General features: G+C 43.1%; 1 protein-coding gene across 1 annotated transcript in view; it reads left to right on the top strand.

The window, feature by feature from the left end:
* Positions 1 to 393: 393 nt before the first annotated feature.
* Positions 394 to 24,679, top strand: part of raly (RALY heterogeneous nuclear ribonucleoprotein) — a 55,066-nt gene continuing 30,780 nt past the window's right edge. The window contains exons 1-4 of the mRNA XM_069678598.1: positions 394 to 664; positions 5,963 to 6,035; positions 9,100 to 9,147; positions 18,709 to 18,872. Coding sequence (XP_069534699.1) covers positions 409 to 664; positions 5,963 to 6,035; positions 9,100 to 9,147; positions 18,709 to 18,872 — 541 coding nt within the window. The 5' untranslated portion in view covers positions 394 to 408. The remainder of the gene's footprint in view (positions 665 to 5,962; positions 6,036 to 9,099; positions 9,148 to 18,708; positions 18,873 to 24,679) is intronic.

The following is a 24,679-nucleotide window of genomic DNA, read 5'->3' on the forward strand; positions in this document are numbered from 1 at the left end:
CCTTTTCTCCCTCTCCTTTTGCCCTCTCAGCTTGTGTTCATTACTTATGTGGACGGAGGGAATCCGCGCATAGCGAGACCTACATTTGATTTTTAAATCCCGCTCTGTGATCGATTGTCTCATGTGATGAAGCGGCGGTGCCTTCCTCTGCTGTAACTCCCCTGATGAGACATTTGTATATGACTACATCTGTTGTGTCCCTTTGAGTTGAACTTAATGAGTTTCAAACTTCAGCAGGGGTTGAACGTCTCAGTAAGCGAGGAAGTGGGTGGGTTGCTTCCTTATTAATCATGTGACTAACACCAGGTATATTCTCTCTTCTGTATTCTCCTCAGATCCCGCTCTTTCCACGTGTCTCCCTCCATCTTCCTCCATCCATCAGTTGCCCCGTCCGCCCGTCTCTCCAGCATGTCGCTGAAGGTCCAGACTAGCAATGTGACCAACAAGACAGATCCGAAGTCCATCAACTCGCGGGTGTTCATCGGCAACCTGAACACGGCGGTGGTGAAGAAGTCAGACGTGGAGACCATCTTCTCCAAGTACGGCCGGGTGCTGGGATGCTCCGTGCACAAGGGCTACGCCTTCGTCCAGTACGCCAGCGAGAGGCACGCCAGGGGGGCCGTGATTGGGGAGAACGGCAGGGTGCTGGCCGGACAGACGCTGGGTGAGTCGATACGGTCTACTTTGGCTGAGAAAGCAGGGGAAGAAACCCAAATAAAGCAGTGAAACAGAGAGATGAGACGTTAAATTCTGATTGTTTCTCAGTGGTTAAATAACAAACTAACACGCCTACACCTCCGCAGGAAGGTACAGGGGTTAATTTTTATAGGCCGAGGTCGAATGTTTGTCTGTCTGCTCCGCCCTCCGTCACACCTGCAGCTACAAAGCGGGCTGTTCTCACTCACAGAACTACACGTAACAAATCCTAAAGATGCTGAAATCACGCTACGTTCAGCACAATAATAAAAACAACAGAAACACAGACGAATGCTGAGTTGGTTTTCTTTCTGATTTTCTTCCGAGCATACGCGCACACCTCTGAAACCTCACACGACTCCTGAGCATCATCACATCTCTTCCCTTCTCCAGTGTTTACATACGCCATCTCTCTCTCTCTCCTACATTTCCTCTGTGTTCTGTGCATCCGAGTATCAGAGGGGGAATCGGAGCGGAGTACAGCGAGTGTATCCTCCGTCTGTCTGCTCCCCCGGCAGAGCAGGAAGGGAAGAGCTGAGAGCGTGTGTGTGTGAGAAAGAGGAGATATATGAAGTGTGCCTTACTGCGTGTGATCTGGGTTCAAGTTGCTGTGTGTGTGTGTTTCTTTTACTGTACCAGTTTGCTGACCTTTTCTTTTCTCTATTTAAAACTCACACAGCTCTCTAATTACCCCGCTTTACTCTGATAAATCTGAGTTATTATGAGACACTTTCATGTTTTGGTTGAAAAGCGGACATGACTCAAAAAAGATTGCTTTATTATCGCACTTCTCGTTACAAACAGACTGCTTCACATAAAAGAGATCATAGACAGCGACATAGTGAGCAAAGAGAAAGGAAGCAGCTGAGCTGTCATACATGAGTTTGTCCAGAGTTAATAAGGTCCAGCAGCTAACAAGCCCTCTCCCCGGCGTGCTTCATGTCCCAGGCGTCAGAACACCAAACCTGAGAGCTCTGAATTGAGACAACAAGAGGACGGCTGATTCATAAACTGTATTATTCAATCAAATATCATTTTTTATTGCTAATGTGTGAAGGGATAGTAGAGGAACTGATTGAGACCTTCCCGAACTTCCTCCAGCGTCTCTAACAGCCTGTGGGAACAACTCGGGACATTTTTTCCGCGAAACAAGAGGATGTGACGATGAGGATGTTCGCGAGCACCACTGCCAACACAAACTATACACAAGAATAAAAAACAAAAATAAGTTTTATCTAGTGATCCCGTCTGACCAAACAGGAATGTGATCGACGTCAGGGGGAAAACTACACACCCACAACTTCTTGTTGTCATAGGAACAAAACCCGCGTGCAGCGTTCTCTCACCAGGTGCAGCGTTTTTTTCTCTCACAGCACAAGCGCTTCATTCCTTCCGCGATTGAGCATGCTCAGTTTCGTGTGTCCTCGGCAAAAACCCCGGATACAAGAAGGTCGACTGCAGTTCCCTCAACGGCCGAGCGTGTCGCTAGGAAGAGGATTTTCTGTACGTTAAATATAGCACCTTTAACCAATCAGAAGAGTGATGTGTTTTTGAAGGAGAGACTCTGGAGGCGTCGATAAAGTATGTTTGTGTGCATGCTGCGTTCAGGGACTTCCTCTTTGAATAACAAGACCCTGCAGGAGGTGGAGTCGAGTCACTGAGGCATATGGAGCAGCAGGTGGAGTGTGTGTGTGTGTGTGTGTGTGTGTGTGTGTGTGTGTGTGTGTGTGTGTGCACTGTTTTTCCTTAGGTTAAAAAGGGAAGGGTCAATAACAGTGTGGTTGGATGAAGGTGAGTGTGTGTGTGTGTGTGTGTGTGTGTGTGTGTGTGTGTGTGTGTGTGTGTGTGTGCGTGTGTGCTCTGCCATCTCCATACCTGGCTGTGGTCAGAGTTCTGGATCACTGCCTCAAATACTCACACACACACACACACACACACACACACACACACAAAAGTTTCCCCTTCACGGTGGAGCTAACAGGCTTGAATCTTCAGCCTGTAGCTGCTGAAACTCACTTCCTCTCCTCATCCCTCCATCCTTTTATCATCCTCTCTTCTTCCTCTGCTTCTCTTCATCTTTCAGCGCTTTTCAAGGGCATGAAGCTGCGTCATCATTTACGTTTGAACATCCATTGTTTACTTGCTGTTTTTAGTGACACTAAAGTGCTTCATAAAGTTGTTTAGGGGAACAAAAACACTTCATGACTTTAGTATATTTTTCTGTACATAATCCTTCATATAAAACCCCCCAAAATCATTTTGTAACTGACTGGTACGGTGGCCTGATTGGGACATTTTTTTGTTTTATAAACTCCCTACAGGATCTTTAATGTGTTGCTACAACTCCTGTATAGATGTATCTTCGGTTACAGTCATCCATCCATCATCTATACCGCTTATCCTCTTCAGGGTCACAGGGGGGGGGGTCGTGGAGCCTATCCCAGCTGTCATTGGGCAAGAGGCGGGGTTACACCTGGACAGGGCACCAGCCAATCACAGGGCCGACACATAGAGACAGACAACCTTTCACGCTCACACTCACACTTATGGGCAATTTAAAGTCACCAATGAACCTAACGAGCTCTTTGGACTGTGGGAGGAAGCCGGAGGGAACCCACGCATGCACGGGGAGAACATGCACACTCCACACAGAAGGGCCCACTACGTCCGAAAGTCATGCTGAACTTAAACTTAAAGCTAAGCAGAGGGGTCTTACAATAACAACCTGTGTGCTGTTCATTATCCCGCTTATCACACAGCACCTAAAGAAATCAATAATCCGACACAACATATTGATTTGTAAATAATTGTATTGATCAAAACGATGACTTAAGTCTGTGTTCTTTTTTTGCTGAAGTAAACATATTGCTATTGAAATGATCAGACTTTGTCCTGTGGAGGCTTTGTGTGTAGAATGATCATTTAAAGGCTCATTTTTCTCTCTGTGATGCAGCACAATGTTTACAATGTTCATTCAAACTAAAATAATATAGAGCGTAAATGAATAAAACCTTTATATTTAGTTGCATGCAGCTTCCTCAGAGGCTGCAGCCCCCAGAGACCCTCAGCAGGAGGAGAGCTGAGGCGAGTGGCTGTGAGGATGAATCACAGGTTGTTTCCTTTTGTGAGCTCAGAGCAGCTATTAACTTTACACCCACGTTTGCCGGCTGGAAACAAAACATACAAGTGAACTCTTACTGATGAATAAAACACACACAGAGTAGTAATCAGCTCTTTTGTGGGTCTGATTCAGAAGTTTATCTGCTTTATTGAGGTTTAAACGTGTGTTTGTTACAAATCACACAGTTGGAATGCAATTATGTTGAATTTTAGAAGAAGTTCAGTCACTGTGCAGAGAGGTCCACCTGTGTAGTGATTATTACGTGGTTGACAGCTTTGATGGAGATCTTACAATACTAAAACTGAGTTTGTCAGCTATCTAAGTCCAGGTTGATGTCACTCAGGACCTTAATAAGAGCGCTCCCCGAGCTGAGTTTTGCTCGTAATCAGGACTGACAGAAACACAGATCTTTTTTTAAGCAGTCCTGACCTGATTGTTCTACAAGATACATTTTAAATCTTATGTTTATTCTGGCCCACATAGTATCAGCATGAGCCACCATGAGTGTTTAGACGGGAGCTCAGTCTGTAGGGACTTGGCTCGGGAACCGGAGGGTGGATAGTTCAAGTCCTGCTATGGTAGCTGGAGAGGTGCCAGTTCCTTTCCTGGGCTTGAGCAAGGCGCCGAATCCCCAACTGCTCGGGCGCGTATCCATGTGCAGCCCACTCACTCTGACACCTCTCCATTAATGCATGTCCTCTGGTTCCTGTTTGTGCATGAGTGTAATTTGGGCCTTTGTGTGTAGCATGTTTGTACTAACAGAGTGAAAACATTAATAAAGTATTTCTCTCTCTCACCGCCCTGAGACTAAAGCAAGAGTTGTACGTTTTATATGGAATAAAAAAGGAGGAACGCCACAAACAGCACAACATGAACTGAAAGAGTATTTCAACATGTCAAGTTGACCCGTGTGTTTCCACTGTACGGCTGACTGTGTGACAGAAGGCGCTGTGGTCAGACATAGATCTTGTAAAATGGCTCAACAGCTCCCTCTTGTGGAGGTTAGGATGCATCACACCATCCACCTGTAGAGACTGTTTCAATGGAATCACCTTATGTGCAATACCTTCTCTACACGTGTGTCTGGGCTTGAATCCACACTGCAAAAAACATCTCATAGTATTTACCTCATAAAATCCTCTCAACAATTTGCAAGTACTTTTTAATTTAATTTTCCTGCTGTAATATCAAGTACAACACTTGCAATTGCAGCATACAGTAGCTGTCATCAATATATTAATATCTCATTGTATGAGGTTTTATTAATCATTAAACAGCAGCTAGTTCTGAGCAAGTTCTACATATACACCTGCTGGTGCTACTTAGACACATCCTCAGTGATGAGTCCCGGGGGCATTGGTTGTTTCAGGTCTTAGATCATCAGACACCCCACCGACCCAGCCGGGGGTGATCAGTCCGATCAGCCTTTTCTGCAGCCTCCAGGATGTTTTCTGTTGTCCTTTCACTCCCAGGAGTTTAAGTGTACGCTGGAGTGAGCGACCAGCGAAGCCCCGGCACCAAACTTCAACAGGCTCGCAGTGGGCCCTCCTGCCTTTGCTCCAGCATCCTGCTACAAGCTCTGCATATATGGCCCTTTATCGCTCATTGGCCTCTTCACTCCAGTCAGCTCAATCATGACCGCTTGCTTTGTGTGCGCTGATGTTAACAAGTAATCTAAGTAATCTGATTGGATAAGAGGCATTCCATGAGCTGATATAGTTAATTAACATTACAGCAGAGAGTGTTTGTCTACATTGATCGAGCTGGTGCCTCTGAGCCTCACACAGCAGACTCTTATTTCACCGGTGGATGATGAATTAAATCAAACAGATAAATGTACATGATAAAAAACAGGCGATCTTTGGTCACCTGTAGACACAGAGTGCAGGAGAATGTTTGGGTTGCTAGGCAACAACAGTCCAGTTTCAGTTAAGTTGAGGAACTACAACTTACTGCTTGTTTAACTGTTGTATAAGAGCAATATCTCACTGATATTGCATAACTATTTCTATGCTCATATTTATAAAAAATATTCTATGTGTTTTCTGTCATACAGATATTTTACTAAATACTTACTCATTTCTCAGGATTCGGTTTTAATTGATTTATTTATTTTTGTTAATTTTCTTCATATTGTCTCTTCAGATATCAACATGGCCGGAGAGCCGAAGCCGAACAGACCCAAAGTCCTGAAGCGATCAGCAGCTGCTCTCTACAGGTACACACTCGTGGGATCACTTGATTGATTAGTGACCAGTCTGTCATTGTTTCCAAGCACATCTTGACATATTTCAGGTTTCTGATGTTTTAAAGGCCAGTAGGGTTACATGAAATTTAACTTCTTGGTCCTTCATGCCAAACATTTCCCTCAGCTCAGAGGTTCATGTTGCGAGCAGCGCACAAAGCCTCTCGGGTCGTGTTTACACTACAGCTTTCATGGTTGTTCCTGTCATAATACAGCACATGTGCTCTACATTTAGCATGGTTACGCCTCACCCACGTCTCCAGACTCTAACATTACTTGACAGCAGATTTGACAGTGTGAAATAGCTGCTTCAAAATGGGAAAAAACAAAGAGAGCGCAAGAAGGAAAAATAAAGCCAGAAATTACAGAAGATGAGAACGATGATCTCCTCCGAGAATACGGAAAGTGAAAGCATGTAATGCACAATAAATTTCACCCTGACAAAACAAATCAAAGTTACTGACTGAAAATTAAAGTGGGAAATTGGTGTTCAAGGAGATTTTTAAGACAGATTGACGTCCAAATGTAAACTGCTGCTCAGAGTGTCCGATGTGTTTCCCTGTCCTGGACAGGTTTTGTGTTTCCTCCTCTCCATAAACTCTGCCACTTTCTTATGTTCCACAAGTTATTCCACTTTTAATTGACCGTAATGGCTCCTTTAAAATCTTCTCAGGGATAATGGTTGCTCAGGACCGTCTATGGATGCATACGGGAACACTTAGCTGTGGGCAAACACTCAGAGATCAAACACTTTCCCACACAGCATCCTAAAGAAATCCTTCTGGTGCAACTTTCAGAAGTCGTCCTGAAGGAGAATTTAGGAGCAGCTTCAGCCTGAGTGGATTTATGCAACCAGGCACGGGGTCTCAATTAGAAAGCCAACAAGAGAATTTACACCCACTTATATGCTGGAGTCCAAAAATAAACACAGGTGCTGATGTGGGACTGAGATCTGACTGAGTGGAAAACAGCAGCCTGAAGAGGAGGAGGCCGAGGCCTGGAGGACTTTTATCTGCAGACGTCTCACGCCTCTATCTTAAGCATTTCAGCCCTCCTCGGGTAAAGGCCGGATCAGTTTGTAGATCATTAAATACACGACACTGTCTGTAAGATGCACATTTTAACACTGGACACTTTAATATATGTTTTAATCATTTATTCATTAGGAAGTAATCAGTCTTACTGTACTGTGAGTCACCAAATTTACCCGCAACTAAACTTTAAAAAACAACGCACACGTCTGAGAGTCACTGCGAGAAAAAAGCACATTATACTGGTCAATCATTATGCTACACACCATGTGTGTTTTGATCTGTGCAAAAAATAACCCCTGCATATCTACAATGAAAAATGTTTACATCATGTGTAATTTGCCTTTAATTTGTTTTGTGAGCTGCTTAACGAGTGCATTTCCCTGTGGGGGAACGATAAAGACGATCTTGGTTTATCTTAAAATGAGAAACAAAAACCTTTCCCTGCACAAGTGAGTAACATTCTTTGTATGAACCCGCACTTTTCTTAAGACAAGTCCAGCCAGACTTAAAACACATTATCTTATATAAAGACAACATTTTTAGTACTGAAAATATTCAATAACATATATTTGAAACTAGAGATCTATAACTTACGTGACACAGTGAGAATGTTGCTCTTTCAGTCATCTTGATATAAGGACAAAGAAAACTCTGACTGCCTCTCCACACCTTGGATTTATTAACCGTCAGATAGCTGGACAGTCACTTTTGTCTTTGTCTCTATTCATTACCTGCCCTGTCCTTGACGAGCACCTGGTCCTTCACCTTATTTTTCACTCATCGCCACCAGTTTTTCTGACCCAGCGCAGCACTGCCTTCACATTTTCTTTTTCATCTTGATAAAAGGTTTCATACTCGGAATCCACAGAGAGAAATTTTCTGTTTAAATAATCCTAAATTACTAAATTAACTTTTACAAGAAATGAGATTTACTCGCTTAAAGAAAGAAATGAATGGACTAAAATAAGTACGTTGTTTGGACAAACTTTTGAATGCAACAGAAGTTGAAGTATCTCAAAGGGACATGAAAACTGCTCTGTCTTTGTTCTGTGTGTTTACAGAAACACGTCTGCTGTGCTGATGTGTTCGATAACAAAGAATTTCATTCGGTCATTATCTGTTCTGAAAATCTGATGAAATGCTTGAAAAAAGAGATTCTGACTTTGACGAGAGCAGTGTTCTTGTAAGTGTTGTTATAATCACAACAATCAATAACAACAACTATTCTGCGGCTCACTTTTCTTCCTCTCCTTGTTCTTATGTTTGTTTTGTTTGTTTCTTGAAAGGCTCTATATAAATCTAAGTTATCATGCTTTAAATGAAAATAATAATAATGTTTGCAAAGTGCTTTGGCAGACAAAGCAAAGGCAGGAATATTACAGCCTACAGAACAGATTGCAGGTCAACAAGAATAAATGCAGATAAAAGTAATAAAAGTGATAAAACAGGCAGAACTCGACAGGCAGTTAGAGCAATGAAGCAAACAAACAAAGAGGGAAATAAAGGAATAAAAGCTCATTTATGATATTTTATTCAGATTATTAAGGACAGAAAAAGCTTTAAAAATAAAAGGGCCTGCTAGAAAGAAAATAAATGGTACGGAGACGCAGAGTTGATTGATTCCTTCTGTGTGTAAAACAATAAGCGGTCACTTCCAGTAAACACTGCAAAGTCAGTTCATTCAACATTTTTTTATTCTTCTGAAGGTTTTAGTGCAGAGCATTATTTATTTCATGTTTATGTTTCTGATTAAGTACCTCTGTGTACTCAAAGTTCAAAGGGCAAAGGGCTGCGAAAACGTGTCTTGTGGTTTCTTTTCTTTCTGCCAGACAATTCGGAATCGTTGCCTTTGTTGCTCTTTTTAATTTTTTTATGTAAATATGCATCCATAAACCTCAACAAACAACCCACATGTTGTTTAAAGTGTGGTTTCATGCTCGAGTTGAGAAGGCCTTTATCATATTTCTTCTCTTCAGTCATGTCGTGTCGCTCTCTTTCCACAGTGGCTACGAGTTTGACTACGACTACTACAGAGAAGACTTCTATGACAGGTAAGAGCAGCAGCAGCAGCAGCAGGGATATTATTACATTATAACAGGTGTAGAATAGAAATGAAGAGAGGGAGCACCGTGCATTCAGTGCATTAGGAATAATGAATATAAAAGCACATACAAAAACAACTGCAGCACTGCTGCATGAATCAGATCTTACTGTGTATACAACTCCTGCTAGCTAGCATCGAGAAGCTGAAGCTAACGTTAGCATGAGGAAGGCAGAAGTAGCTTAATTTCAGCTCACGACACGAGCTTACAATCTTAATGCAGCTTGTTCGACAGTCCTCTTCTTCATCCTCGTCGTCCTCATTATGCTCCATGTTTGGCATCGCGATGTCCAGATTATTAACTTGCAAGAAGCTTTTTAGCAGAAGCATTTAGAAGACAATACAATGACTTTATTTACTTATTATCGCACATTGTACAACAGAATTTGCTCCTAATCTCCTCAAACAAACAGAATAGTTCCTGCCAATGCACATGCTCTGTCCTTTCTTTGATTAAATAATCATACAAACAGTGACCTCCATCACGTTAGCATGCACATCGTTGCTATCAGCCGTTGGTGAAATGTTGCCACAGACTTTATCCATAACAAAAAGTTTAGCTGAAAGTTAAGAAACTTATTTTTCAATGCATCAGTTTCACAATTGTGGTATCTGCTAGAAACAGCTAAACTATCGTGTGTCCACATTATGTGAACATGAAATGTAAGCTGCAATGACACAAACCAAACAATCAAATCACACGAGCAGCACTCATCTGTCATCATCACTCGCCTAATTGGGACTGCATTACATCCATTTGATTTTCATTCATATATAAAAGCCTGTCTTTTATCACAAGCGTCCTGAGACGAGTGATTTGCAGCAGTTGAAGAGAAGGGGTCATACTTGTGTTTCTTTGAGCATTTTTCTGCTTCATTTTTCGTGTTAACTTTCCTCCTCTCTCAGAGGTCTGAGGCAAATTGTTGTTCAGAGGTCCAACGAGAGCTTAAATGTCTCTACTGAGCAAATCCAAGCCGAAAAGATGGTGTTTAAATCACTTAGAGTGGAATGTGAACATGTATAGAAACAGTTTGACGTGGAGGGAAAAGAGGAGTGTGTTTTTAACACATCAAACACGATTGCTCTGATTCCAGCAAACATATCGAACTGATAACATGACAAGACATGACAACAATTAAAGACCAAACTTCTCCTGGTTTGGCAGTAATTATAACCATGAAAGAATCCAAACTCTCCGGCTGTGTTCTAATTCTGAGCAGAGCGCACTCAAAGTCCAAAGAAAATATGTGTTCTCGCGTAGGCGCTGACAATTTTTCGGCAATAACTTTTTAACTTTTATGATTTTTTAAATGAATCAAACCGTCAAAGCACAACATGAACCAGCAGTCAGGAAGTTTATTGAGAGGATTTTTTAGAACACGTGAACTATTTTGAGGAATGAACTCTCAGTGAGGTCAAAGTTCTCAATGTGTTGTTGAGAAAAATGAATTAATAAATGAATAAGTCAGAGCCCTGATGGGTCCACTCCAGCTGCACGGTGAAGAGGATCAAGAAAAACAGACGGATGGTTCTTTTGGGACGGTCGGGGAGTTTGACAGGTCGGATGAAATGTGGGCAGGGGTGGGGCACCAGCTGCGTCTTTGCAGGTGTGTGTGTGTGTGTGTGTGTGTGTGTGTGTGAGAGTTGAAGACTCACGGTAACCTTTCTTTGGATAAATCCTCGTTCAGATTCCAGAGTTTCCAAAGATACCAAACAAGTGAAATTAGAAATAAACTGATGAAATGTTGCCTATGTGAGCATCTAATTATAAAGTTTATGTTGGCTTTTTGTAAATAATTAATAATAATAATAAATAATTAGAAGCTCTCAAATAAAGCGTCAGTATCCCAAAGGATCTCAGGGACCGTCTGGCATCAGTTTTGCAACCGCAGCGCTAAGGGGCCGTGGTAGCAATAACAAATATGCAACATTTGATAAGACTTTCAAAATAAAGTGCTCAAGTGAGCGATAGATGAGAGCGGCCAAACTTTCCGTTCGCCGACCACACACAAATGGCCACGCCCCCTTTTGGATGAAAACAAGCCTGCTGTTAAAGTCACTTGCTGTAATTTACCTTTAAGCTTCTGCATCAAATTTTCTGATTTTAAAAAACTATTAAGATTTACTTTACTTCTTTGAAGGGCAAAGGAGGGTAAAAGAAGAGCTCTGTGGCTTTAGACTGTCTGAAGGTGGTACACGCTGTTGTTTTCCATGCAGGTTTTCGAGCCAGCTGGTATCTAGCTGCAGTCTGCCTGGGCCACCAGATTCTTCACACATTCACATAATTTGGTGGATTTTCATGTGGCATGTCATACAAACTGCGGCAAAAATCATTGTATAAGTGAGCGCTTCACCAAAGCTTCTTACAAACACGTCGACATGGACGATCCCACAAAAACCTCATGGATGAAAGTTTGTTTTATAAACTCCAACTGTCTCCCGAAGCTACTTTCACACTCTTTATACGACATCACCTGAAGGTTTTAATGCGATAACAATAAGCTACAGGACAAGTTCCAGAAACACGCTAGAGGGGTACCTACAGTGTCATATTTTGAAGCACTGGGCCGTCCACGCCGATTTATTGGATGAGTTTACAGTAAGATTGGGCTGCAGGATGTTGGGAGCAGCACTGAATTAATTCAGTCAATTTGCCATTTACAACAGTGCGGTTCACGGTGTCTTTCATCATCATAATAAGATTTACTGGACTGTACACAAAACATTCAACCAGGGAATTAAAAGCCCCGGGGGGCTGATTTCTTTTTCTGCCTGCCCCTCGTTAAAACCAATCTGAGCAACATCTGGTCAAAGTCAATCCACTTACATTGACCTCTACAGTCATGTCACAGTGTGGTAGCCATTACTGCTCTGACAACACCAGATGAAAGTCATTACCAAAGCTATCGCAAGGAAAAAGCTGCATCCGTACTCCTCGGACCAGGTGATGTGTCAACGGATTTCCATGAGAGATCAGCCCTTTGAAACTTTTACTTTGGTAGCATGGAAAAATGCATCCCTATGGGGAGGAAGTGTACATACATACATTGAAGAGATAGCGATCTGAAAGGAATCAGTGATGATGCTTCCAGATGATCCCAGATGTCAGTCTCCAATCTAGTGTTTGAATTAATCAGAGGTCATTTGGTGTCATTGTTCGCTGAGGATCTGAACCTTTGCACTCGTTTTGTGTTTCAACAAAGATGGTCATACTCGTGGGAGAGAAACAGCTTTCTGTCAAGCTGCATTAAGGTTTGTACCACTTCAAATAAAGCAGCCTTCCGCAGTAAAAGAAAGGAAATCAGGGTTTCTCAATCTCTCTGGAAGAGGAAGAGCATTTGTCTCTGCTAATCACCAGTCCAGATACCTAGCTTAAAGGCAACATTGGGAACAGCCGTGGTGTTTTATTCTCAGTGGATTTGCGGAACACATGGCTTGTCCTTTGGATCTAACATTCTTTCCAGTCCTGCGGTACTGCCTTAAACCCCTATGACCTCTAAGTTTCATTGCGTGGACACCAGAGTGCCTGGATATATCCCACTGCACACCATTCATTTCACACTCTCCTGCCAAGCTACACAACCCAAACCAAAGTGGTGTGAGTTTTATTCTCCTTTCAACTGTAAAAAGTTCAACGTTCAACCCCAAAGTAAGAGAGATTAGATTTTTGATTTGTAGAAAGAAGTATACATTCATTTATAACAAAAGTATTTATTTTAGAAATAATCTGAGAGAAATCAAAGGAGAGAACATTCTTGGCCCCTTGACCAGTTCTTTAAACCATTATTGGACCACATAGTCTCCATCACACAGTCAGAACTAATGTCCTGATTTCCGTTCTATTTAAATAGAGATCAAAGAAAAAGTTAAAGTGTTAATATTCCCCAGAACTATAATTCTAAAGTGATGAGGTTGTGCAGTAAAATATCAAACGGAAAAGCCGACAAAGAGGAAGAAAGCAACCACAACAATGCAGAAGAAATATATTTTAATTGGCACCTCCAGCAAGATCCCGAACCATCACTTCAAGATGGTTTCAGCGACATTACTGTGGATCTGTTATTGTCCCTGCAGACCTTAGCAAATCAAGGCCCTGTGTTATTATGTGGATTGGAAAATTACTGGTCGATGGTTTCATCCCTGGACTCTTTCATTTACATCGGAAATAACCCTTCACATTCGATTCATCAGTTTCACAAGTCAATAAACCCATAATCCAACAACTGCCAAAGTGTGAAAGTTCTGTGAAAGAAAGCAGGAAAGACAAATCAAGTCATTTCTTTCTTTAGAAGAAAATCTAATGTTCATCCAAACAATTGGATCATTTATCCAACATAGAGAGGAGGCAACCGGGTCAGCCACATGGCCTAAATCGAACAAATCATGGCTTAACTTCTGAAGACCCATTAAACAAACTGGGTCAACGACCTGCTGCAAATTTTGGGGACAATAACAGAACTTTCACATGTGGATTTGACCTCATCCAAATACCATCAAAGCTGATTAACAGCACTATAAACCTAAAAGCTCCTGATTTATTTTTAAATGACCTGAGACGAATATGCGCCTCTTTATGAGACGCCAAGGGCCGTGACCGAGTTTTGGTGTTAGATGACCTGGGATGACAAAAAGCATTGTCGAACCTGGCTGCAGGGATTTGCTACCGTTGGATTGATGTTGTGTGGCACAGCCCGACTCCCACTGAGGGTTTCAGTTCGACCCAAAAGTGTTTGGATGGAGTTGAAGAATCCTTGGAATCACCTTCACTTTAAAGGTGACAGTCATCTGATACTTTGCCCCACACATCATTTACTTTCCCTCCCATCCCAGTCCAGGTTGCGGTGGTAGTGGGCTGAACAAAGGCACCCCTCTCCTTATCATCTTCTCAGCTCCTCATTGGGGATTCAAAGACCAGATGGGATATATAATCCCACCACCACCTTCTGGTTTCTCCTCTTAGTTTTCCGTGCCTGGATGACCTTCCACAGGATGACCCTAACCAAATGTCTGAACCCCTTTAACTGCCTCTTTTCAATGCAAAGGAGTGTCTGCCCTGCTCTTCACTCTTTCCAGATATCTGAGCTCCCTGCGGACGAAACAAAACAGTTTCGGATTTAACCCCATGATGCTCTGTCCACAAACTGGCACCCTTCACCCCTCGTCACCCATTGCCCTAAATCCGCCCTGCTTAAGTCAGAGAAATCCTGCAGAGCTCTACTGGGCACACGTCTGTCTAAGTAGGTGTTGAAATATGCTGACCAGCTGTCCCGCAGTTTTTTAACATGGATTTATAGCCATCACTGGTATCTGGCTGCCTCACTCCCTCCCTTCAACTAAGTTTTGTCTTACAGAAGTGCAATAAATGTACAAACGTGTTTGTGGTTTCTGCAGTGTTGAGCGGACATGTACGGTTCATTTGCAGTGTTGCTTTTGTCAGCTTCAGAGCTGTCAAGAAGCATTTCCCCCCTCCTGTCATGTTCTTTGCATCTTTTTCTGTTCATTCCTTATTCCTTACATCAAACCCAGCCTGACCTGATACAATCTGAGTAGAAATCAAAGTCTATAAATCCACCGATGTATGATCTGCTCAGTAAATCTGGGGGTTAGGGACCATGTCTGCTCTGGCAGTTTTGTCCAAGTGGTAGAAACAAATTCTCATTTTACCATCAAGGCTGTATCCACGATGTAGAAGGGTTTAACTGCAGCACACTGGCTCCACTTCTGTCTCCTGTTATCCCTGTGGTGATGCATGTTGATGTAAGGAAAGCACCTGTATCTTTAACAGTGTGGGAACACATGTAGCAGTCTGCACAAGAGTGGCGAAGAGTGGATTGCAGTTGGCAATGTGTCCACAGTTTTGAGAAACAGGCCGGAGTTCTGCACCGAAGCATGCCTTGCACCGTGTTTTGATGCATGTCAGTTGTTTTGGTCAGCGATTTGTGGGAGACAACACGTACTGGTGGCTAAGAAAGCGTCCAGACTAGGTAGTAAGTTCATGCCCATGAACCTGGAGAGCTACTTCTACCACCGCACTTATTCACAGGAATAACAAAGCACCACGATTGAGGAAAGTAGTGCCAATGGAAAAAGCTGTCTAACATGTTTTTAGGTGGGCCTTTTACAGCACAGCACTGGGCTTTGTTTGAGCTCGTAGTACTGAAGCACAAAGCTTTTAAATTAGCCATGGCCCAAAATGCACTCTAACCTGGGGTTCACAGACTCTTGGTTCCATGTTTAGGACAAAAGTACAGCAGTGACTTTCCAACCCGCCAACAAAAATAGTACTGAGAAAGGCATAGTGTGATGAAGATTTATTGTTTGACTGTGCACAATTAAAGTACATATATGGCCCGCTGTGATTTCACAAGTGAAGTATGTTGGTGGTTTTTCTTTTGTCAACAAACTGCAGCACAGAGCAGCTTTGTGGTTTCCACTTTGCTGTGGGAAAAAAAGCAATCTGAAGTTGCACAGCTTATATTGTTTTGCCTGACCTCCACATTGAGAAACAACTTGTTGGATTTTGTCCACAATGTGATCTGTTCAAGATTTTCAATGACCCTGTATAAACCTGCCATCACAATACATTTTACATTCTTGTGTGAAGAAGATACTTCAACTGATTTGTCTGAGGCAGGAACTGGCTCCTTACAAGAAGGAAGCAATCTGCTTTCTGACAGAGAACCATAGCCTCAGACTCGGAGGTGCTAACTCACCCCAGCTGCTTCACACGCTGCAAACTGCCCCAGAGCTTGCTGCTCGCCCCCGTCTGATGAAGCCAACAGAGCCACATTACCCTGCCTGCCTTCCAGCACCCTGGATTGAACTTTCCCTTTTTGGGAGGCTGAGTCGAGTGATACTGCCAAAATTGGAGAACATTTTATAGTCCCCCTTTTTCAAAAACAACAGTCAAAGGTCTTCCACTCCACAGGCCTTGTTCCAGACCTCCATGCAAAGCTGAAGAGGCATGTCAGCCAAGAAAGCTTAACGATATCCCTGACATTTGCCAAAAGATTCCCTCAGCACCTAAAGGTGAATCTCATTCACATCTGGAGCCCTGCCACTGAGCAACTTTTAAACTACCTGACTATTAGCAACAGTCAACAGTTGGTTGGGTTCAGGCGTGTTCCTTCCACCACTCAACTATATCCCCAGTCCAGGTTAACAGTTCTCTTCTCCTACTGAAGGCAGCCTGAGTCAAGCCCTGCTTAACCGTCCTGAGTCGTCTGACTGTTTACTAGAACTCCAGTGAGGCCAATTAAAGCCTCCTCAAACTCCTCCCACACCTGGGTTTTTGTTTCCATGATCACCGAAGCCACAGACCTCCTGGACAACCAGTTTCTGACTGCTGCTCTTCAGCCTGATGGCTTCCTTCCTGCCATCATTTCTTACAGCTGCTTCCACAATAGAGGCTTTGAACAGGGCTCACTGTGATTCCATGTTCCCACTACCCCCCGGGATGTACCAGCAATTCAACCAATCCAACACTCCACCAGGTGATGATCAGTTGACAGCTCTGCTCCTCTTTTTACCCCAGACATACAGATACTCCAAGAAGGCTGAAACCACTGTTTGCAAAGGCCTGGTCCCTTTCATCCTGGGCAACTATGTAAAAAGGAAAAGTCCACCCCCTTCCAGTTGTTTGTTTCCAAAACCACAGCTGTGCTTGGATGTGAGCCCAACTATGTGTAGCTTGTATTTCTCTATCTCCCACAAGTTCTATCAGAGGAATGATGATCCTCATTCCAAGGACCAGTCTGCAAGGCCAGGGATGAGCATGCCAAAGCCCCCAGCTTTTGACTGCTGCCCGGCCTACAATACACCTGAACCCCTTTCCTCTCCTTGCAGGTGTTTGAGCTGACCCTGCAGGGCCCTACTGGTCAAGGCTGGGTCACCAGACACTCGCGGTTGATCTTCGGTTTGCTTCCAGCTCCGATTTGGCAGATGCTTTGGGGTCTTGTTTATTGCTCTTAGTCTGGACCCTCCCCCGGGACCAATTTGTCTTGGGAGACAGTAACAGGGACAATTGTCCCCGACAACACAGCTCCCAGGGTCACAGGGAGAAGCACACCCATCCACCACATTCAAGTTTGTTTGAAGCTTTTGCATTATTTTTGTTTTGGAAACCAGATCATTGTGATTCACTGTGGCCTCTTTATTCTGATTTATTCTGACATTTTTGCCACTAAAAGCCATTTCGGAGCTTTTTGTCAACAAACGATGTATTTGTGAAAGTAAAATATGTGCACACTTTGTCTTTGAAACTCTTTAGACGTCGGGTTCAACACATCTGTTTCCTAGCATAAATCGGAGATGAGTGAACTATTTCAAAACCACAGAGGTTTGTGTTTTGTCAACAAACTGCATTCAGTTTCACACTACTACATCAAAATATGATTTTCCATGATAATGCTCGAGTGTCCTTTGAACTTAGATGACACCACAGAGCAACTTTGTGGCAACTTAATTCCAATGTTTATTGAGTGGAAAGAGGAACTTCACATTGGTACAGCTGATTGCGTTTTACGTGACCTCCAAATTGGCAACTTGCTGGATTATGTCCACAATGTGTTGTCATCTGTTCAAGATGCTTTTGTCAAATACTCCCAAGGGATAAACTTAAAAGGAAGACAGATTGTCTGTTTTCTTCATTATTTGTGTTCCAGCTAGATAACCTTTGTAATAAACCTTCATACCTGTAATAAGCAGGAACTGTGCGGGTAGTGTTTGAAAGGATCTACAGCCGTGAGGGGCAGTGAGGTCAACTATCTTTACAGAAAGAACATTTTATGTTTACATCAAGATCATGTAGAGATTTAAAAGTTCAGCTCAGTGTACATAAATGCCAATATGCAGAAAACATCAGTGCGCTGTTAAGTGGTCCCACAAAATACACCACAATGGGAAAAAAGTTCAGGAGCCGCTTCCAGCAGGGAAAAAGTCAAATCAAACATTGGATCGCGGCACAAAGCTCTCAAATACTTGATCCCATGATTTGTTGATGTCTGCTGTTTTATCCTTTTCCTGCTAGAATAAAGACATGCAATGTGGTTTATTTTCACTCATTCTAACACAGCAGGGCACTAAACATCATCCAGACACTGCTGACTTCTAAGTTGTGCAAATTCATTCAGTATGGACATTATGTTCCTTTTCCTATTTATGCTGGTCAAAATTGTAGTCTAGGTTCCTCCGAATCCTGTTTGCTGATGTGAATCAGTAGTTAAAGCGCCTTATTTCAATCTCTGACCTCTACATTAATTAATTAAGGTGGATTTCCAGTTTCATTTCATCTCAGCTCCTTCTTTTTAACCTTCCTCTGCTCCTTTTACTTATTCCTACCTTCACCTACTCTCCTTATGTCATTTCCTCCTCATTGTTCACACCTGGCTTCTCTCATTTCCCTAAACGCCCTAACCACTCTTCTTCTCCCCCAACTTCCTCCTTTCTTTCTGTCTCTGTCCCCCTCTGTCCTTCTTTCTTCCCTCCCTCCTTCCCTCTTCTCTCTCTTCAGGTTGTTCGAGTACCGTGGCAGGGTGTCTCCGGTCCCTCGGGTGGTACCTGTCAAACGCCCACGGGTGGCGGTGCCTCTTGTAAGACGGGTCAAATCTCTGCCAGTCAAACTACTCGCGCGCAACGCCTCTGTACTCCCCACCAGCAACGGCACCAAACAGAGATGTGAGTTTCCCTGTATTTACATATCAATACACATGTTGTCTGTCTGACTGTCTGTGTTGAGAGTCTCTCGTCTCTTAGCATTCGAGTCATGATCTGTTTTCCTGAAAGTTTAAAACAGCAGCATTTGTGTTTCCAAAATCGTTAAAGATTTCCAAATTGAAAATCTGTAACTCTTTATATATGTATGTATTAAATATGTTATATACAAATATTTCTGCTTGGTTGAATTTTCGATTCTGATTGGTCGACTACAGCACTCTGTGGTCTGTTATTTCTAAATAGCAGACCCGGTTGCTTCGGTTCTGATCACAGATTCTAGAGAACTGTGTCCAATCATATCAGAAAAAAGCTCAGTAAATGTCGCGTCAGTCCGCTAAAAAGGGAACGAAAAAGAGGAGTAAATAGTAGAGAATAGCAACACATGTTTAAAGATGTAAAGGGAAATATAAAATTGACATGAAGTAGACAATAAACAGAACACGGTATGGGCTGTGGCAGTGTTTAAAGACTGGTTAATGGAAATAAAATGTACACTAGAGTACACTACATTATTAGCTGAAGCATCATAAGTAATTGAATTGGTATATGTACAAGTAAAGCTGTGGCAAGCAAATTTAAGGACATCAGTACACTGTACAGGAACCATCCTGTTGGGGGTAGTCCAGTATTCTAAAATAAATCACCACCTGTCATCAAACTCTCTTTGTGTGTTTGAGCCTCTTTCTTCTCTCTCATCCTCTCGACTCTGACGAACCCCACCCTGGTGACCCAAACCCCATCATCTATTTTCATGTTTGTGTGTTACATGTTGGTGAGTTCAAAACTCAGGACGCACATCATGTTTGAGCTGTGGATCTGAAAGGAGATGCAGATGCTTCACTGTCACTGTCACTTTATTTCACCAAATGTTGGCCTGTTCAGAGATCACACAGCAGTTTTCATGTCACTGATTTGAGTGTCTTTCTGTGTACTCTCTGAACTTGCATTGGCAATGGTTTGAAAAACAATAACAAAACAGAAAACACACTTTTTCTCAATGCTTACTTTTTTTAGAAGCTCAAAATAAAGAGTTTATACTTGCTACACTGTAATGCTCAGTGTGAAACCACAAGCCCTGCAATGTGAAGCCTGCTGTGTTAATGGTTACAGACAGTCCTTTAAACATATGCGAGGTTGGGTTGCGGTGGCAAATGGTTTAGTTAGCCCACACGTCTTTCTGCCCGGCAACCAGCCTCTTGGGGGACATGAGGCATTCCCAGGCTAGATGAGATATATGATTACTCCAGCAAGCTCTGGTTAAACCCCCGTGTCTCCTTTCAGTTGGATGTGCCTGGAAAACCTCCAAAGGGAGGCGCCCAGCGCCGCATCCTAATCTGATGCCTGAATAGTGTAGCGGCCCTACTACGAACTCTCAAAGGCTGCCCTGCCAAGGAAACCTATTTCACCCACTTGAATCCACGATCTCATTCTTTTGGTCACTACCCAGAGCTCGTGACCATAGATGGTTGGAGCGTAGATCCACTAGTAAATCGAGAGTTCCGGCTTACTGCTCAGTTCCCTCTTCACCAGGATGGTCTGGTACAACAGCCTAAATGCTGCTGCTCCATTTAACCCTCACTCAAAACAAGCTCCAGGGAACTCTCTCCCCACCCAGAAGGAGCAATCCACCGTTCTCCAACAGAGAACCATGGCCTCGGCCTTGGAGGTGCTGACTCTCATCCCAGCCGCTTCACACTTGGCAAACTAAACTAGCAAACTGCCCCAGTGCCTGCTGGAGTTTGATGAAGCCAACAGAACCACATCATCTGCAAAAAGCAGAGATGCAATTCTGAGGTCCCCAAACTGGCCAATCTCCTCCGCCCGGCTGCACCTTGAGATCCTGTCCATGAAAATCACATACAGAATCAGTAACAAGGGACAGCCCTAGTGGAGGCCAACACGCACCGGAAATGTGTTCCAAGGATGCAGACACAGGTCTCACCTTAGTCATACTGATGACGCATAGCAGCAGGTCAGGTATCCCATATTCTCGCAGTACCTCCCACAGGACTCCCTGGGGGACACAATCAAGGGCCTTCCCTGTTTCCACAAAACACGTCAACTGGATTAGCAAACTCCCATGACCCCCCAGCAACCCTGCAAGGGTAAAAACTTGGTCCACTTTTCCATAGCCAGGGTGGAATCCACATTGTTACAGGGCCGACGGCAGCAGGATAAACAAGTTGACTCAGATGTCCCTCTCCTCAGCCATGTTTTCTAGCTCCTCCTGGGGGATTCTGAGGTGTTCCCAGGCCAGACGGGATATACAAATTCCTCTTGCAAGCTCTGGGTCTTCCCCCGGCGTATCCTCCATTTTGGATGTGCCCGGAAAACCTCAAACAGAAGGCGCCAAGGAGGCATCCTAATCAGATGCCTGAACCACCTCAACTGGCTCCTTTCAATGCAAAGAAGTAGAGGCTCTACACCGAGCTCCTTCTGATTGTCCAAGCTCCTTACTCTATCTCTTAGGCTGAGCCCACACACCCTAGGGGGTAATCTCATTTCGGCTGCTTGTATTGGCGATCTCATTCTTCTGGTTATTACCCAAAGCTCAGGTAAGGGTTGGAACGTAGATCGACTGGTAAATCGAAAGCTTTGCCTTCAGGCTCAGCTCGCTCTTCAACACGACGGTATCAAAACCAGATTAGATCAAAATCTACTTCAGTTGTAACCCCGAGGCCAAGAGCAAGGAAACAATAACAAAGGGTCATTACATCATCCAAATTCTGTTCAGACTTTGATACCACTTCGGCTGAAGTTAATGATGCAGACAAGGCAAGTGCCTGAGTGACCAATGATCTGTAAGTACTGAGCCACAGCCACCCCAACATAACAGCAACAATAACAGTATGAGATACAATTACCTCAACTTGGCAGGCTGTGTGAGTTCATAACACTGCATGAGCCTTGGTGCTGCCAAAGCTAAGAGCATGTATTTTATAATCACAGATTCATACAGGAAATATGCTTTTTAATTAAACGGACATGACTACTTTGGCACGGAGATCCCAACATGAAAATGGGAAACAGACCGGGCTGTAATGGTGTGAACCTAAGCTTTAACACGTGCAGGGTTAAGCTTTCTCAGAAGTCTCGCGGGGGATTATCTGTGATACTCGGATGGCTTCAGTGTCAAAAGAACATTGCTACATATTTAGTCAATTTAAAGAACTTATCCTCAATTATCCACAATTGCACCCTGCATGTAAGTGCATCTGCCCCCTGTGCAGTGTCAAAGGTCAGAGGTGCAGCAGAGAAGCAGAAGCACCTCTGGAGCTGGCAGGCATTCAGTATAAAGGAGACTTAGACGTGGGATCTCTGGGACTCCATCAGTCTGTAACCGCACTGTGTGGCCCTGCTTGTTGGATAAGCAGCTCCAAGGAGAGAGAAAGAGATCTTATTGCACTTGTCTACTGTTATGATGCCTTTGAGAAAGTTGAACTCAAACCTCAACAGAAGTAAACCTTTCTTACTTCTGTTTCTCTTCACCAACACTGTCTTCTTCAAAATAAATGTCATCATTGTTAATTTGTTTGAAACATGGCCGTGTCTGCATTAAATCAGAATCAAAGACAGATGTAATAATTTTGGTTTCCTAGAAAGAACTTTGTAGCTCACAAGGATGCCGTCTGCTTCCATAGTAACACTCAATGTCAGTTCCCCAACAATCAAACCAGGACCACAATTTCCAACGTTACCTCAGCTGTGTTAGTTTCCGATAATGAATCAGTTTAGGGCTGCAAATAATGATTATTTTGTTTAATGATTTAACATTCCAATTATTTTATGGTTAACAGATGAATCGTTTGGTCTATAAAATGTCAGAAGGTTGGGGAAAATGCTCTTAACAACATCCTAGAGCCAAACAGTTCAGAACCCTAAACGTTTTTTTGGGAATGTTTGGCCGATCATTTTTTAGCCATCGATTAATCGAGTAATCATTGCTGCTCAAGAATTTACCATAATGATGGCAGATCAGACATTTTGGATATATATTTAAACAAGGTTCCTTTGGTGTGGGTCCTTTTAGAAGGCGCCAAAACACAACCTAATTTGACCAAGTTTAGGAAACCAAATCAGCCCACATGGAAGTCATCGACTGAGCACTCATTATGTCGTTCGGGTGTATTATGTAAGTTCGGAGGACTTGTGGGTAAGTTCATGAAATGGAGTCTCTGAGTGTAAGAACAAAAGACTGGAACATGTTAGACACAAATTAAACATCTCTGTGAGGCAGTTAGTTTGTTTGCAGTAGCATCCCTTATAAAATAAGCATCACCATTGAAATTGATGGCTTCATCTTCTGTCAGAAAGACAAACAAATCAATCAGTCAAATTTGATTATTACAAATTTACAAACTGCCAATAATTCAATATCTGGACAACACATCTTCTCCTTGACAGCAAGCTCTTGCCACTAGCTTAAGCATCTCTGTCTGACCGTATGAGAGTGAAGCCAGGTCGATCCACGCTGGAGTCTGAGATGTTTTGATTCAACCAGGTTTCAGCGAAACACAGGAAACTGCACTCACGGTATACTTTCTGAGTCCTCACTAACATCTCCAGCTCATCACCTCCGCCGGGCAGAGAGTCGACACCTCCCATGATGACTGATGGCAGAATGGGCCTACATCTCCATTTCCAAGCCCTCACCTCTGCACCAGCACGGCGACCACGAAAACACCTCTTTATCTCAGCTGGAATCGGGTGGCATCCTCCAGACTAGCTCCGTTTCAATGACAGAAGCTCTTCTCTTGAAAAAAAACACTTCTCCCCACAGAAAAATCCAACAGTAGTTGACAAAATATGATAAAAAGACAACAAAAATAGAAATTCAGATCTACCAGACTTTGCTGCTAATTGGTGCAGCTCAATCACTATTGTGTAACACATTTTCCATGGACAGTGACTCTAGAGACTTCAATATTTTACCTTTAGAGCCAAACACTCGGCTACTGCCACTTGAATGTTCCACATTGTTACGAGGCTAGATAGCAGGAACCTTTTTATGTGTACTGTATATTGATAATGTGATGTATCTTGTTTATTCAGATCTGTGAGAAGCTTCAGGCAGCAGCTTGAAGAACTCCCAGACCACCAACTTACTGTCTCCCTACACTCTGAAACTCATTCATGTCAACAACCATTAAACCCTTCCTCTGCGCCTTCCGCTCCGCTTCTCCTTAGAATTGCTCCTTATTTCAGAGAAAATCAAACTTGACCCAAAGTGCTTTAATACATCTGGCTTTTATTAAACGACAGGAGGAAGCAGACCAGCGCAACGGTCATTGCATTGCAACATGTTGATAAAAGGTCATCTGTAAGATTCTGGCCAACAGGCTGAAAGATCTCTCGTCCACTCGGATCACACCTGGATCTGTGCAGACGGATTGTCTTGTCAATCTTACACACTTCCTTCTAAAGGAGAGACGTTGACTGCTGATTACGAGCCCGCATGGGTTTCTGATGTCAGTCAGAATCTTTTCTGTTTTCACAATAGCATTTGGTTTTAACGTTTACCCACATTTTCTATTCTGTTTTGAAATTCCAAAGATGCAAAATGATGTAGATTTATTTATTCTTCTTGATTTTATGGCTGCGAGAATCCATTTATTATAATAGATATAATGTGACAATCTCTTTCAAGCGAGCAAGTTTATCGGCAAAGATCAGTCAGAGCAGCATCTTCCAAAGTGCCTCTTTTTGTTCCAACATGGAATCTAAAAACCATTCACTCCCTGGCTGCTGCGGTTCTTGTCAAACTGAAA

Source organism: Semicossyphus pulcher, unplaced genomic scaffold (assembly GCF_022749685.1).
Source record: "Semicossyphus pulcher isolate SPU_LCO1_2020_fin unplaced genomic scaffold, fSemPul1.0.p SCAF_3, whole genome shotgun sequence".
NCBI lineage: Eukaryota > Metazoa > Chordata > Actinopteri > Labriformes > Labridae > Semicossyphus > Semicossyphus pulcher.